At 36.3% G+C, this 17,080-nt stretch overlaps 1 protein-coding gene across 2 annotated transcripts in view; it reads right to left on the minus strand.

The window, feature by feature from the left end:
• AOPEP (aminopeptidase O (putative)) overlaps positions 1–17,080 on the minus strand; it is a 209,431-nt gene that overhangs the window by 117,611 nt on the left and 74,740 nt on the right. For both annotated transcript variants that reach the window (XM_049796253.1, XM_049796254.1), the window contains 2 exons: positions 4,021–4,210; positions 2,087–2,193 (listed from right to left, as the gene is read on the minus strand). In XM_049796253.1, the coding sequence (XP_049652210.1) occupies positions 2,087–2,193; positions 4,021–4,210 (297 nt within the window). The remainder of the gene's footprint in view (positions 1–2,086; positions 2,194–4,020; positions 4,211–17,080) is intronic.

Genomic DNA, 17,080 nt, shown 5'->3' on the forward strand with positions numbered 1-17,080 from the left:
AGACTGAAATTTTCTCTCTTATATATTGACTCTGGAAGGCACAGGGACATACTTTCAGAAGGAAGAAGAAAATAAAAAAAACCACCACAGTGAACATGCAAAGAGAGAACCTATTCAAGTCCATGCCACAAAAATAGTAGAGAATATTTACATCTGACTACCAGTGGACTACCATCTCAAACCAGTGGAGAGTCCTTAAATGCAGCCACAGGAAACTAGAGACATCAGAGAGGAAGAGATTGCCAGAATCCCAAGCTGGCAACATGTTCCTCTCCTGAAATGTATATTAGAGGCATATTTTTTCAAACGAGTAAATGATTTGTCATTCTTTTTGTATTAGCATTGAGAATACCACTATGCAAAACATAAGCAGCATGCTTATTACCGACACTTATGTCCACCAACAGTGGAATTCAATAGAAAGCTTAAGTTTCAATTTCAGAATAAATCAATCTTTCCTGAGTTTCAAACTACAAAGGATATTTAGGGCCTTAGAAAAATGATTTTAAAAATTTACATATACACACTTTATTAAAAGTAACAACTACACAATTAATGCAAAAGACAACAAACCTGATTCCATAATGTTGAAAATGGAAAACACACATCCAGATAAGCTTCATATCACATGAACCAATGTTCCTAAAAATAATTTATTTTAAAGCAAACAAACAAAACTCCCAAGCATCTGTCAATCAGTAGTTGTGCTGGCAACAGCTATATGACAGCTAGTGATAAAGCTTGCTTTTGTATTCACACCTATCATCAAAACGCATACTTGCAAATGTGTAACTTCACTGACTCTGATTACATGTAGGATATACAATTCATCAATAAACATGAAGTAAAACAGATCAATGAAAGACTACAGTTATGCAGTTGATGACATGTTTTCAGATGACATGAGGCCAGAGAGGAATTTATGTGTTGGTGAACAGTCTTCTAGTGCCCAAATGTAAAAGGCTTTTAGGCTTACTGGGAAAGCACAAAGAGAAGGGAAGACCTCAAAATGAATGAAATGGCAACAGTCTTCCAAAAACATTTAAAAGTTGATTATTTAGAAGACGGGGATCAATTTGTTCTTCACTTCCCCTTGGAGAAAGAAAAGAAGAAACCTACAGTATCTGAAATAAACAATATTTCAACTGTGCATTAGGAAGCAATTTTTAACTGTTAACCCTAAAACAGCTTAGCTAGGTACCGTGGAAACTTTTTTATTGGAGGTTTCTAAGAACATGTTAGTAAAAACCTGCTTAAGATGGTCTGTGTATACTGCCTGTATTTCAGGGTAGGAGAGTGGTCTACGTAATTTCTTGAAATCTGTCCCTGCAATTTCATGATTTGGTCAGTGTAGGGCTAATTTGAGCTAGGATTAGTAAACTTGTTTTTCTCGGTCAAAGACTGTGGGGAGACAAGCAGCGGTGGTGTTAGGCCATCATTCAAGATAAAGGACTATGCCAAATTCCCAACACACCAATCAGAACAGCCTAGATTATTAACCATTAGCAAAGCAAGAATCTGTTTTTGATCTAATGTCTTTAGCTACATAAGAAGAAGCCTTCAGCTCAGCATCTGGTACCTAAAGTCCCAAATCTTATTTAAATATTATCATTGTTAGTCATTTCTAAAGAGGAAGTAGATTTATATAGTTCATTATGCTTTTTCCTTTGTTTTTTAAAGTTTCATTCAGCTTGGCCATTAGATACCATACTCCTGTATGTGCTTGTCGTCAGCCACAGAAAATGAATCTGTTACAGCTTCAAACACTGAACTTTGCTCAGGAAATGTCCTTTTCTTTTTCCCTGAATAGATGCTCTTGTAAACTGCTTAGAGACATTTTATATCAAACTAAATCTCATGATTTTTGAAAGCTTTCTATAACAAAGAGAAAAGCAATTGCATTATACAGAAGATGAATAACCTAGTCAATTTAATTTGACTTTTCTTTTTTTTCTTCAGAAGGAAATAAGGAAATGCAGTGGATTTAATCAGATGATTTGGGTGTATATCCTTTGAAGAGAGAAAAAGGTGGAAAACAGGAGACAGGCAACATGCAAAAGCAAAGATTACACTGTCATATTGTTACCTTAAAACTTGCAGCTCTTCTTCAGAGTTCTGCACCTCATCTCTGAGTCGGCGCCAGCGAAGTAAAGCTTTCAATTCCTGCTGCCCTTTTACTTCATCATGTGACAGCTGCTTAGTATACAAAACCCACAGATCACTGATTGCTGTTTCCCAACAGACAATAATTTTCAGAGAGAAAAACTTGCTTTGTTTCCCTTTAATGTGGAGAACATGCAGGAAACAGTACCAGTATCCACAATTTAAAAAAAAACAAACCCAAACCATAAACAACCCACAACCAAAAAATATCAGTTGCTGCTATGAGAGTTAATAGCAGCACTAAGGAAAACAGAAGCCTCACTGTGCACATCAAATCAATAGTCAGTTAAATAGTTCTGCCTGAGGAGAGAGATGGGCATGTTTTCCCTTTAGTGACTGGCAGTGAGTGAACTGAACGAACAGTACAGATACCTGCCATAGCGGCTTTGGTTACATCTTTACTCTTCCCAGCTTGAAAGCAAAGAGCTGCTTTGTGTCCAGACTTCACTGCTCTTCCCTACTACTAACCGCCACACTCGAGAAAGCTCCCTGTTGTATTCTCCCCCATTTACATAATATTAACAGAGATGCATGCTTATGAAATAAATGTCAGGTTGTCAGCTTACAAATGACTACTAATTTATGCTTCTCTATTATAAGAAAAGATGGGACATGGGAGAAAGCAAAAGCAGCTAATATGATTGTGCATTACACCAAGATTTCAGTCACAACTGAAATTATTGTCAGGCACTATGGAATTTACTCATAATCCTACAACTGTACAATTGCACAGCACCAAAACTACTCAATAGGTCTAAAAAGGAAAAGAAAAAGCAATTTTCTGACCTTATAAATTAACAAGGGCACTAATCACCCTGTTCTGTTGTTTACTCCTTTCTATTCAGCTCCATGGAAGGTTGTCTACTATAATGAAAATCCTTTCAAGTGACTCACAAAAGCATAGAATTAATGTGAACAGCTCACAACAGAGGAGTGATGCTCAGTGTAAGGGCAGCAGTGAGTTTTAGGACCAGAAGGGAAAAGCAAAGTGTTTGGACAGCCTTCCTCTCCTTCTTGTTCCAGAAACACGGTAAGTGACAAGGAATTCCGTTTTGTTTGGTGCTATAAATGTGCCTGATACTTAATAAAATGGACGTTCAGAAGAGTATATGATGTCAGTTCCAAGAGCCATCTGCTCTTCCACAGATGAAGCTCTGCAGACTTAAGGCATAGAACCATGGCCTGACAAAAGCACAGGAAAAAAAAAATCACTAACACACAAAATGCTTGTGGTAGCAGAGGTACAACAAAAATACGAATTGGATCACAAAACCACTTTATTAGCTGATATGCAATTTATGAGCTTTTCAATTACTTCTAAGTCTCTGATATGACAGTAACTCTTGCTAGGCAATATAAGAGGGAAAAAAGTGTAAGCGCTGGAGGCTATTTCATCAGCTTCCATTTTGTTTTGAGTACGCTTCTTGGCTGTCCACTGGACAAAACCAGATCATTTTCGTTAGGTACCTGCATATTACAATATTCAGTAAGACTCTGCTGGTTGCTCCAGTTTCAGGAACACAATACAAGTGGAAGGAATGCAGAGCAGCTGTTTGATAGCTGAATTTAATAACTGAGTACTACATTTGTGGAAAGGTAATCACTGACAAACAGATGTTTCCATTCTTATTTGCACTGACCTCTACCTCTGTAAAGATTAGTGTTCATTATGGATCAGGAAGGACTTTTATTTTTTATTTTATTTTTTTTTAATCAAATTAGCATGCAAATTCCAGTACTAATTTAAAAGACTTATCTTCGTAACACAGGAGTTATAATTTATATCTAATTCACAGCGGGATATATAATTTTGATTTCCACATAATTCAATTGAGAAGTGATGTATCATCACCTTACCTGTTGTGCCCTAGCCCAAAATATATCTTCTAAAAAAGTGGCAAACCCTTCACTTATCCACTCTTCAGTCCAATCACGAGCACCAATGGCTAGTCCAAACCAAGCATGAGCAATTTCATGGCACAGACGTGTTCCACAGAGATGGCTCCCTCCTGGTAGTACACTCTGTGACAGGAAGATGATGTGTGGGCTGCACAATAGGAATGAGTGACAAAATACATTATTGACCTGTTAAAACATGCACTGTATTGCCATAATAATATATAGGCTTTATTAGCCTTATCAGCCTCTTATTACTATATGCATGCTAGGTCATGACTGATAGTTTATAGCTCAGGCATTTTTAGGAATTAGTTTATACTTTATTGTTGGTTGGCAGAAAATCAAACTAAAATTCTGCCAAGTAGTTGTTTTGTATTCAACCATCAAACAGCTATTACCTGTAAGAAGTAACTTAAACCAAAGTCTTATATTTTTCAAATTACAAGACTTATTTATTTCAATAGAAGCATTTATATATAAGCCAGGATAATAAAAGATGAGCAAGTGTGAATATAGGCAGCAAGTATTTATCAGTTGAATGATCAAAGCTGGAAATAAATAAAGCAGAAACATTTTATACAGAAAACAAATCACTATGCAAAAGCAACAAGAGCCATGTATAGTAAAGCACAAGTGCTTGTTAAAATTTAAAACAAGCTAAAAAGATACCATCTGACAAATTTCTGCAAATGCAGAGGAAGGAGAACATCCTTTACCACAAGCACAGCAGTGAGAAGGAGACTCAATATTTACTAAATACCCGCTTTTCACAACAGGGGAGAACAACCTAATCTGTACCTACTCTGCTCTGGAATCAAGTACTGTAAGAAGAAATTGGGGGCAAAGAAACCTGTTATGAATTATTGCTCTGCTATTAAAAACACTTACACTGAATTGCAAGTTACTGCAGTTACCAACTCATGTTCTGCTGGAAGGCAACTTCAGCTGTGCTTATAGACATTACAGATGCTAATATCTCCAAAGTTACATAATTTTTTAAATTAAGTACATCTAGGAAAGAAAAGTAGCAGAATTAAGCCCTCTGACTCACATGCAAGGGATTAACAGGGCACCATACCACAGGGAGGAGTAGCAAGGGCACAAACCAAGACCATCATATGCAGAGTATTCCTGCATTTACACTCAGCATCCATAACCTGCATGTCAACTGTTTTCTCATCTCCAGCCAGTCAGAAAGGAAACGAGGCACAACGGTAATACCTTCAAGTCCACAGGTCTTTAAAACTAAGTCTAGCCTTCCAAGCATGGGAGGGGAGCACATGGCCTCAAGACATTTCCAAGAGTCAAATATTATTAGTCAGCATTCCAAAGAGCTTCCCCACCCACCCTACCCTTCCGACTGAAATGTTAAAACACCCACAGTTTTCTTGCAACCAGTTGAATGTCTGGAACACAGACCATAAAATATGATATATACTTAAATAGAAAAACATACTTAATAACCATCTCCTTATAAAAAAATAATAGTCAACCAGCAAAGCAAGTGAATACATTTTAATTGGTTGGCATTGTAAGAAACAATGTAAGAAATTCAAGCACTAGTAGAGGAATCAAGTCACAGAGAATAAAGCAAGAAAAAACAGCAGCTCTCCAAATCTTTGCCAAAAGCAATTCCAATTAAGAGAAGTGAGAGAGGAAGAGATGGGGGGAAAAGTGCGAGCGCAGAAGCTGCAGAACATGATGAACCTTTTATTATAAAGCCCCTGATGAGAAGAATAACCACAGCTTCAGGGGTATTACTTTGGTCAGTTGTAAGTAAATGACCCCTAACTGTGGCATGTGTACACTGCTACAAAGAAAAACTGCAGAAATGGACCAAATAAATAACATTCCAGACATACTGCTGGCAGCATGTCGGCCACTTGGTTAACCAAAACAAAAGTAACTTCATGCCTTATAAACAGGCTCACAGAATGGTTTGCATTTTAAGTCTACCATAGGTAAATACACAATAAAAGTAAAGATTGTATTTCCTGCTTTTTCCAATCACTTAAATAATAGAAATCCCACATTTGGACAATCTTCTCCTTTATAGAAGCACTAAAAATCACTTCAGTGAGGAAAATGTGTATGAGCTAAATTTTGGCCAAAGAATAAGAATACAACTTCCTAAAAGGCCAAAAATAAGATTACGTGCTGCAGCAGAATTTTAGAGTCTAAGTACAGCCAGCAGCTTCCTCACCTGAGAACACCTTAAATAATTCCTTTTGTTTATCTATGTGAAAAATAAGATAATCAGAATGATGATTAAATTGCAATAGCAAAAAACTTTTCTCTTTAACCAGAATAGGAATTTGGTCCTCCTACCATCCATTTGATTTAATAGGAAAAAATTATAAGGCTTGATATCAGTTGCTTTCATCGGAATTGAAAAGAAAAGAAATCCATTAATACACTAGGAATGGACAAAAATTATTCATCTCAGCAATTACATGAAGAACTGACAAGGTATGTGCAGCTTATAAATGCCTCTAGCTAATGACTTTTCAAGTCTGGCCCAAGTTTCTTAAGCAGGCCAGAACAGGCTAGCTGGATATGGCAAGGAAGATGGGAAATCTCTCCCAGTTAGCAGAAAAAATAAAAACCCCACCAGCCCTTCCCAGCAAGCTGGACAAGTTCCCAATGGCTCTTACAGAAAAAGAAGTTAATGACTTGTTTTCAACAAGTATACACTTTGTTACACTTTTAAAGCAAAAAGTTATTATTCTGACAACCCTCATAACTTAGATCTTTGTACCATTTGACTGAAAGAAGGAGCAAGTGTTCTATCCCAGTTAAACTGCAGTCAAGGGTAGTCTCAACACTGTTAACTATGGTATGAATGCATATGAAGGGAAAACTGAGCTCCAATGGGAAAGAAATTTTTGGTGTGAAAGGCCAAAGCATCCTGATGTTCCAGTCATCCAAATCGAGCCATGTAGATGTTCTTAATAAATGGTCTCTTTAACAAATAAAAGATTTCCAATGAGTCTTAGAGCTCTGAACAGTGGCCTGACCAGTTCAGAGGCCAGATCTCTGAAAGCAGTTTTGCAAAACTTTTTCTCCAGACTTACGACTTAGCTGCAGATGCCACTTTGCACGCAGGCTGCAGCTATCTTTGGCTATCTTTGTGTTTTGACACAAAACCAGATGAGACACATGGCACAACTCTAGCCAAAGGTACATGCAAGAACTTAAGTACACATTTAAGCTAGGAACATGAAGCTCATTTCTAACAGACTTGTTCCATTCCTTTCGAAGTAGAAGTCTTTCCTTCTTAACACACAGGGATTTGCAGATACATTTTCTTATGTATTTATTGAAATAACAGAGCCAAGACAGTATCAGCTGGAAAAGTATGCTTCTGGAGTCAGAATCACTATTACAGATGGAAGTTATGTAATAAAAAAAAAAAAATTTCATGTTTTGATAGTATTCCGCATATTGCTTACCTTTTCCTATTTAGAAAAAGGTAGTCAGATAGTAAATGGGTTAGATGGTTATTGTACTTGTAGAAAATCCCTTAAACACATAGAATGAGCAGGGGAAATCTCTCTTAAAATATTTCCATAGAACACATTAAAATTAAGATATACCTTTCAACATACTGGAATTTGAGAAAGTTAGACAATTAAATGACAGCTCTTTACATACAGTTTGTGAAATCTCTCATCAGTTGCCTTCAGCCTACATTATTCTGGTGATACAAAGAAGAGTATTAGTGTATTGTCTGCGGTATCTTCAAATGATAGCTTAATTTACCTTTGAGGACACTTGTGCCATTGGAATGCAGACACAAGAACAAACAACATCCACCTACTTACCTCTATAATTTCCAGCATTCTGGTGTATGTTACTATCCATTACTGAGAGAGATACGAGATACAGACAATCTTCCTTTTTAATCTCCTAGGCTTATAGTGTACCAGAAATTCAAATATACATGCAGATGCAGTTGCAGAGACAAGAAACCAGTAGTTAGAATACTCTGGTCCAGAAATAATGGAAACTTCATAAAGTTTTCCCTTCCTACCACCATAACGGGAAACCAACAAGTGACTAGAAGTTACTGCTGAAAGTCATTCTAGTGCAGATGACTAACTTTTTACTCCATAAATCATGCAATAATACATGGGTAGGCAATAGGGAAAGACCAACCCCTCTGTGTTGGAAGGAGGGTGGTATCAGCCAACTCAGTACAGCAATTCAACATTCAAATTTCAGTCAAGCACCTAATTAATGATCTGAACACCTGAGCAGCAGCTGCTCCATGAACTGGCAGACAATCACTTCACTCTTATTTTACTAACCCAATTAGTCAGGATGTGTATAAACAAGGGTGAAATCCTCTCAGGAGAAACTCTATTACTGTTCAACAACAAAACCAGTACTTGGCACAAAACTGAAGAAATTATACCGTGAAAGGAAAAAGACTACACACTCAAACAGCTGCTACACAAACAACTGGGTTTGTAACAACTCTTGATATTTCTCATTATCTCCAATCCCATATTACACCAAATAAAAAGCCTTTAAGTAAAAACCTTAATAAAAAGAAAGTATGTATTTATCACATATAACTGTGACATACACCACCTTCCAATGTCCTTGGATTTACAGGTCAACTATTTATTTGATTTGTCCAGACATTATTCACAGAGAAAATTTTGTAAATTTTCTTCAGATACCAAATTTGCTCTGGAACTCTATGAATAACAAAAATAAACTCAACCACATTGAAAATGCTTACAAGAGTTGACATGCAATTTTTATATGCCAGGAGACCTTACTTTGCTACTGCAAAAGGACCGATCATACTGGCCTGAACAAAAAGGATATAGGTTTGATGTGCTTCAAAAAATAAACAAAAGAATTTGATGCACTCCAAGCTAATATAAGATCAGCCTAAACGAAAACTGTATCAACCCAACTCATTCCCCATAATACAATTCTCTTAACTTTATGTTCACAAATGAAAAAATATGCTATATTCTTTCATGCTATATCATGTATATATTTGCATAAATTTCCTCAAAATTTCAATCATATCTTGCTCTGAAACTTTTACACAAGTAAGAGGACAAAGTATTAAAAAAAAGTATCTCTGGTACTTTTTTATTTTTTTAACAATTAAAAAAAAAATAATAAAAGTCAAGAAACAAACCAAACTACTGAAGAATTTCTTTTTTCTTTTAAAACTAGATCAATGGGAACTAACCACATACAGGGTGATACCATCTAGTAACTTCTTCTTTGAATACCATAGGACAGTCAATCCTAAAAGTAGGATTCATAGTTCATCTTTCTATCTTAAAGGACTTCAAGTATAAAATGCAGAGAAGTACCTTTTAAAACAAGATATTTATTTAGTTGCCCAACAAAATGGATATCTAGCAGACAGGAACCATTTTGGAGGTTTCAATTTTTGCACCAGTTTTGCCAAAAATGTGCCTTATTCTTTCTAATTTTTTCTAAACTATGCTCTGTTTTGAAGTTCCAGTTTTCTTCTGAGGCTCGGCTCTTCTTCCCTCCATCACCCAAGCAAAACATACAATGTTAAAATGGTAGACTGAAACTATCACTTCCCACAGAAGGGTTACAAGAATTTCCCACATTGACAGTGCTAAGTCAAAAAACCCCTTTAATGAAAAAACAAATTCAGGAAACAACTTACCTGTGGTTGATATCCTGCTGCAGTCATAGGATGGTAATAAATCCTACCTGCTTCAAATGTTCTGACTCGGGTTGTAAACCAAGAAGGAAAGAAAGAACATTGTATTTTACATGTGGACTGCAGTCTGATGCGTGGGATCCAAGTATTGCCAATGAGCTAACCGAACTTTGTAATAAGCTCATCAGGAACTAGAGCTGACAAGATCAACCAGCAGTCAACCCAAGTAAGAACTGTGGAGTTGAGGAGCTATTCATCAGTGGACTTCCGATGCACCCAGAATGCTTAACAGCAGCTCTAGCTCACTTCAACTTACACGTTCTGTATCACAAAAAGGAACTTGCAGGGCATGCGCCTTTTTTGGAGTTCTCCAGATTTTGTTTCCTAATGGCTTATGTAAGCATATTTTTAAAAGGTTAATTATCTAGGGTAGAATAAGAAATTCACGTAAGAGAAGAATGTTGATAACACACTGATGTTTTCAGTTGTTGCTCAGTAGTGTTTAGACTAAAGTCAAGGATTTTTCAGCTTCTCGTGCCCAGCCGGCGAGAAAGCTGGAGGGGCACAAGAAGTTGGCACAGGACACAGCCAGGGCACCTGACCCAAACTGGCCAACGGGGTATTCCATACCATGGGATGTCATGTCCAGTACATAAACTGGGAGGAGCTGGCCTGGGGGGCGGGGGGGGGGCAGATCACTGCTCAGGAACTAACTGGGCGTTTGTCAGCGAGTGGTGAGCAATTGCATTGTGTATCACTTGTTTTGTATGTTCCAATCCTTTTATTAGTACTGTCATTTTATTATTGTTATTATTACCATTAGTAGTTTCTTCCTTTCTGTTCTATTAAACTGTTCTTATCTCAACCCATTAGTTTTACCTTTTTCCTTCTGATTCTCTCCCCCATCCCACTGGGTGGGGGGGGAGTGAGTGAGCGGTTGCGTGGTGCTTAGTTGCTGGCTGGGGTTAAACCACGACAGTTTGACATATGACAGCTGATGCAAGATTACAACAATGATAAAACATCTCTACTCTTGCTGACATAGGTAGCATCACAAAAGAGGTTCAGAGGTTGAAGGGAAAATTTTGTTCATGTCTGAGGAGACAGAGAAAATACCATGTTCTAACTAATTTCAGTAAGAACTTTATATACACAAATAAATGCAATATTTGGTTTACATTCTGGATTTGCTAAATTCCAGATTTCATATGAAACTTTTACCATATTTCTCCGAGTGCTTCCAAATATTAGAAAATGGCCAAATGAAGGGGGGGGGGGGGGGGCGGAAAGCTATGCTATAAACCATGTTAAAATGGTTAATAACAAATAATTATGTGGAAAATCTCTATTAGAACCACACATTTATATTAATTCTCTCTCATTTAAAACTGATTTATAAGATTAGGACCACAAAATTAACCTTAAGCACTTGCTGAAATAAAAAAAGTGAACAGAAAATAGCAACCAAGGGACATTGATCATTGTAAGTAATCATTTTAATTGATCATATTATTTTATCAAGAAGAGGGTAGTGGAAACAGATGTAGGTACATGTACTCACACCTCTCATTTTATAAATATAAAATGGATTTTTGTGATAATTTTTTTTTTTTTAGGTTTCCTTCTCATATACCAAAGGGAAGACTAAAAATAAGACTCTCTTGTTGTATATTAAAAATGCACATAGCATTTGTTTCAGAGCCTTTTCAAACTGTTCTTTCTATTCTTGCTGAAATAATTCGTATGATGAACAGTCTTTAACAACATTCCTCAGTTCCAGTCTAAACGATGACGTTTGTCACTGATGGATATTATTTGATCATGGATGGATTTCATTATATGTAGCTTTCCATCTTTGTTATTACTGGAAGACCTGGATTTCCTTATACTACATCATGAAGTTTCTGGCAGATAACAACACAGCTGAGAGCTGAAGGGGAAATAACCAACTATGATAAATAGTCAGATGGAAACACCAAAATGTATCTGCTTCTCCATATTCAGTGAAAAGTCACTCAAGTTAAGGGCCTATACATTAGTGGTTTCAAAAGGTGCCATGGACAAGACAAATTAAAATAAAGAATGGGTCATTTTTTTCTCATTTAATATATAGAAGAAAGCTTTTATCCACACATACCAGAACAAACAACAAATAACAACAAAAAAGCCAAACCAACAAGGAAAAAGGAAAAGAGATTGCTTGTTCTTCAAGTTTTTCGGGATTCTTTTCTCAATGTAAAGCCTTGTGGTATCACAGTTCTAAAAGCAGCAAGGAAATGAAATCTGCTTGAAGGCAGAAGCGGTTCTTATTAAATTTCTACAAGCAACAGTGAGAGTAGAATCACAAACCAAACCAAACCAAACCTAAGGAATGCTCCTGTTTTTTAAGGATTCCTATCAGAAATACTTCACCTTCAGACCAAGAAAACTCCAGATGTATTACTGAATCATTCAGGAAATCCCAAATTTTACTGGAGGAAAGAGTGCTACAAATCCCTGCTATTTCTAAGAAAAAAAAAAATAAAATAAAAATGTAAAGCTCAGAGTTTAAAAAAAAAATAATCAGAACTTCTCAAATCATAAAAGAGGCACCGATCCAATTCTTTTAAATTTTCAGTTCATATCTAATACACTCTTGCTTCTTGTGCCAACTACAAATGTGGGAGTGTACAATGAGATTAAGAGAATTATCCAATTTGGATGTGATCTAATTTTTGCCCATATGCAGTATCACCCACAATTCTTGCTTTTAAGAACTGGTACCTAGAAATCCATTTTCTGAAGCCCTTCATTTTACTTAAAAGAATTAGTGCAAATCCAACACTATCAAGTCTATCCTGATTTTCAACGTCCCTGCTAAAATGCATTATTTCTACTATGCCTTTATCCTCTGTATATACAAATCCTGTAACACTCTACACACTCCTCTTAAAAATGGTTCGGGCAATAGAAATTTAACTAACTAGTCCTACTATCATCCATTACCTGTTTTTTCTTATTTTTGTCATCTATAAACAGTATGAAAACTGATATAAAATGTATGCTTTCATTTTACTGAATGAGGATCCAATGCTTCTTGTTACATTGATTAATGAGATACGTTGTTAGCAAAAAACGAGAGAACAACATAGAAGAATATGTAATGGCTTCAAAATTATTTTCTTAGTTTATTCTGCGCAGCAGCTATACAAGCCTTCTTTTTTATATGCGTCAGTCAATAAGATATCTGTTGTGCTTTTGCACAAAGAACAAAGATGCCTTTATCAATTCTCAAAAGTCTGTAGGACAAACCATTCATGCTGTCAAACCTCCTAAAACCCTTTCAGCAAATAATGAAATCCATCAGTGACAAATGTCAACATACTAATTTGTTAAATACAGAACAAAAGCAACATTCAGAAGAGGTGCCTCATTTCATGTTATATCAGCCCTTCAATTTGTAACAACTTTATGGCAGCCCACAGATCATGCAATATTAAAACAGAACAGCATTGTAATTATTAAAACTAGAACAATCTATTCTCCTTACAATAAATGCTTAATAGTTCACCAAAACTGTAAACAAAATCTTTTGGGAACATCAAACTCTTTCCAATGCATTCATTTTCCTCCTTTTTGGAAGATTATTTCCAACTAAAATCTTACACACAGATTCTCTTTCACACACAGTCACATTTATTGTGCTGGTGGAAAAATAAGATTAAAATACATCATATCCAGTGAGAGAAGAGCTTCAGTGTGCCTAAGAATTACTTTATCCATTATATAGGACATCCAGCTATTATTGCTGAATCATATAGCAAAGGGACAGTTTAGATGGAAGCAGCTAGTGTGCAGGTAAATTACTTTATTCAACATATAATGACATCCAGCTATTATTATTGAATCACATAGCAAGTGACAGTTTAACTGGAAATAGCTAGCATAACTAAGAACTGTACTAATGTCTTATAATATTAAGTATCACCTACTAATGAACTTTTATTCTGTTGCATCTTCTTTCAATTTACCTTTTCATACATCTTCAAATTTGTTTCAGTCCATCATGAGGACTAAACAAATATTTTTCCTGTTGTCCAGGACACTGCTGTAGAATACATTTTTCAAATGTATTCTTTTCAAAGATGCCAAAAAGAAGCAAACACCTTTATATTCTAGAAGCATCTATTGCATCCAGCATTTCTTATGGAGATTTCCAACAGTGGCCTGATAACGTGTGCTCTGTAAATTCATCAAATAAACCTTGAAAATAGAAGGGAACTTTTGAAGTCATTAAATTGAGAATGCCAAATTCTGTATTTGGCAAAATGTTAAGGTTAATGCAGATTATATTAGAGGAGAGAGTGAGGTGGTTTCCTGCCTTGCAAGACTGCAGCAAATAAACTACCTTGGGTCAGAAGATCCACTTTGAGGTTGTTTTGTTTTTTTTGTTTTGTTTTGTTGTTTGGTTGTGGTTTTTTTTAAATCACCAAGGATTTTAGTATTTTTTTTAAAAGTAGAAAATCTTTGATTGCTCCCCATGTACTCTCCTGACAACAGTTCTGCCAATACACTAAAACCTCTCTCTATTTGTCAGATCATACAGTCATATTTGCATGTGGATATTGACCACACACGGGAAGTGAACATGTTACAAAATTTTTACCAAGACCAAACAGAATCAGGTTTCCAGTTAAAATCCAGTTAATGCTAGTTGGATATCAGGTAGTTACTGTTGGATACTTCCTTGCAGACTCAGTTGGGTCTATATCTTGTCACATGGTTAAATTTTGTTTCTCTATATATTCTGTATTGTCAGCATTGATCACATTAATTTTTTTAAAACCTCAAATGGTATTTGGCATTCCTATCAGTTCAGATTTATGAACCTGATGATCAAAAAGTTGTGTAAATTGTGTAGTTTTTCAGGAAGTACTGATTGACGTTTCCAAATAGCTAACAGTTTTACAGCCAAATCCAGTCACTCTGCTGTAAATCTAGTTAAATCTCCACAGACAGTGTAACGACTCTAAATTTTTAGTTTTAGCAGAAATTGATGTCAAGTGGGAGTTCGCTCTTTGAGAGTTGTTTCAACTATCAGTGTGTCTGTGACATACTGTACATACTTGCTTGACTGCAACTTAAACTTTAGTATAGCAGTTTCATGGTGGTTTTAAAGGAGAAAACACTTAAAGAGATAAATTCCACAGAGGTCATATCCTGGATTCAAACCTCTAGGCCTACCATATTGTCCTTGCCACCCGTTTGCTCGCAAAGTCACAGGAAGGAAGAAGAAGCTGTTACCCTCTCCGTGGCCTGACACTAGAAGGGATGGCACAGTGTCTGCCAGCGTGTTTCTGCTGGGCTCAGTTCCGAGTTCTGAAGAGAAAAGCTCTTCAGTGACAGCAAATACATACCTCACCCCTGCCAACAGCTATCACCGTATAGCTACACCTCCGACAGGTTTAAATTTAGTTAACCGAGAATTCACTGCAAGTAGTCGTTATACTGACACGTGCAAATTTGATGTAGCTGTTTCTTCTCAGAAAGCACCAGAAGTACCTCTGTGACTGCAGTGCTTTTTATTTTTTTCTGGGAACTTAAAGAATTTGCATTTATACGTATGCGCTGTTGTATTAACTCAGATCAACTGGCCAAGCAAAAACAGAAATCGAGCTTCAGGCGACAAATAACATATCTAATCTGGCACTACCAGACAGCACAATAACACCAGGGCTGTTCAGAATCAGAGGCCTGTTCCTCAGATATTACAAGGAAAAAGTAAACAGCAGTAAGTAGACACTGTTGGTTTATACTGGCCATAATGGCAGAATGGTTTGAATTTACAAGGATGTGCCCAATGTGGTTTTTAAGAAAAGGAAGTTGCTTTGTCCATAAAGAGGATTTGGTGAATCCTACCTTCTCTGCCAATAGCTTTCTTTTCAGAAAAATGCATGAAGCTAAGACTTTTACATAGACTGTAAACCTACAGTACAGCTTCATTTTATCCTTTTCTCCTTCCTTGCAGAAAAGGCAGGTAGTTTTTTTAAAGCAGGTGTCCTTGTGCCACTAAATCAGTGTAGTATTCCAATTGCTCTGGAAAAGTGAGTGAATAACAGCAGTTCTCTCTGCACTGTTTTAACACATCTCTAGCTTATCAAATTGTTGCAGAGGAAACGCGATAACCCAAACTTACATCATGGGATTCAGAAAGAGGAATTCATCAGTAAATCTGTTTTTTCCGAGACGTAACTTGCACATACTGCTCTTGCATATATAGTACGTAATATCAATATGTAATGTTTAGCATTACAAATACATCACACAAAACCAAAATCAGAAAAGCAGCACTGGCCCTAAAGATTTTACCTTATTATGCTACTAAAGGCAGTGGGGAAGAGAAACATTTCCCCAAACAGCTCAAAATCATGTTCTACAGTTACTTAGAAATAGCTTTATGTTCCCTCCAAACTATCTTGCCTCTGATATGCTGCATTTTTGTCTGGAGCACTGTACTGTAAGTAAAATACAACGGTGCTTCAGCTAGCACTGAGAAGTGCACAAAATTCTATGTGCGAAGACAGAAACCTTTGAAACAGTGTAAGACACATATGCAAGATATACAAGATAGTAGCAAAGCCATTTCAGTAACTGGCAAGCACTTCCTCACTTCATCATGCTAAAGTCTAATTTAGGCCTCTGAAAAATTTGCTCGGTGACCAAGCCATAAGCACCTTTCTTTTGGTGGTTTGTGAGTTATTTATCTTCAGGAAGACTAGCAAGGGTATTCAGAATTATATCATAGCTTTAACTCAGTATCTATCACTACCAAGATGGTGATCATACGAAAAATGTATTCCTGACAGTGAACTCCCTGAAGTTTATTTGACAAAATAGCTCTGTATACAACAAATGAGAAAGAATATTCCAGATAATTCACTGTACTGGCTCTTTACAGTTCAAAATGCTACCTTAAATTTCACCTTCAAACAATTTAAGCAGAAAATAACAATTTTCCAAGTAATCTTAAAGATGCTTGAAATTGTATAATTATGCTATAATTAAAGGGAAAATGAACCTTCATAAATTTCAATACAGCATCATAGCATGAATGAGACAGATTATCAAATGAATACGACTTCACTGTTTGACTTCAACATTTGAAACTAGACTTAGAAGTCAAAATTATTATAAACTTGTAATACCAAAGCACATAGTAACCTCCTTTGTTAAGCAAAGACATAATTTATGCAATATTGTGGAAAAAGCAGGCAGTCACCACAAACCAGATGCCTGCCACCCGGCAAGAAAATGGACTGGCCTTTAAATTGAAAGGAATGAAACCATCTATTTCCTTCATGCTACCAC

The sequence above is a fragment of the Accipiter gentilis genome, chromosome Z (genome assembly GCF_929443795.1).
Source record: "Accipiter gentilis chromosome Z, bAccGen1.1, whole genome shotgun sequence".
Lineage (NCBI taxonomy): Eukaryota > Metazoa > Chordata > Aves > Accipitriformes > Accipitridae > Astur > Astur gentilis.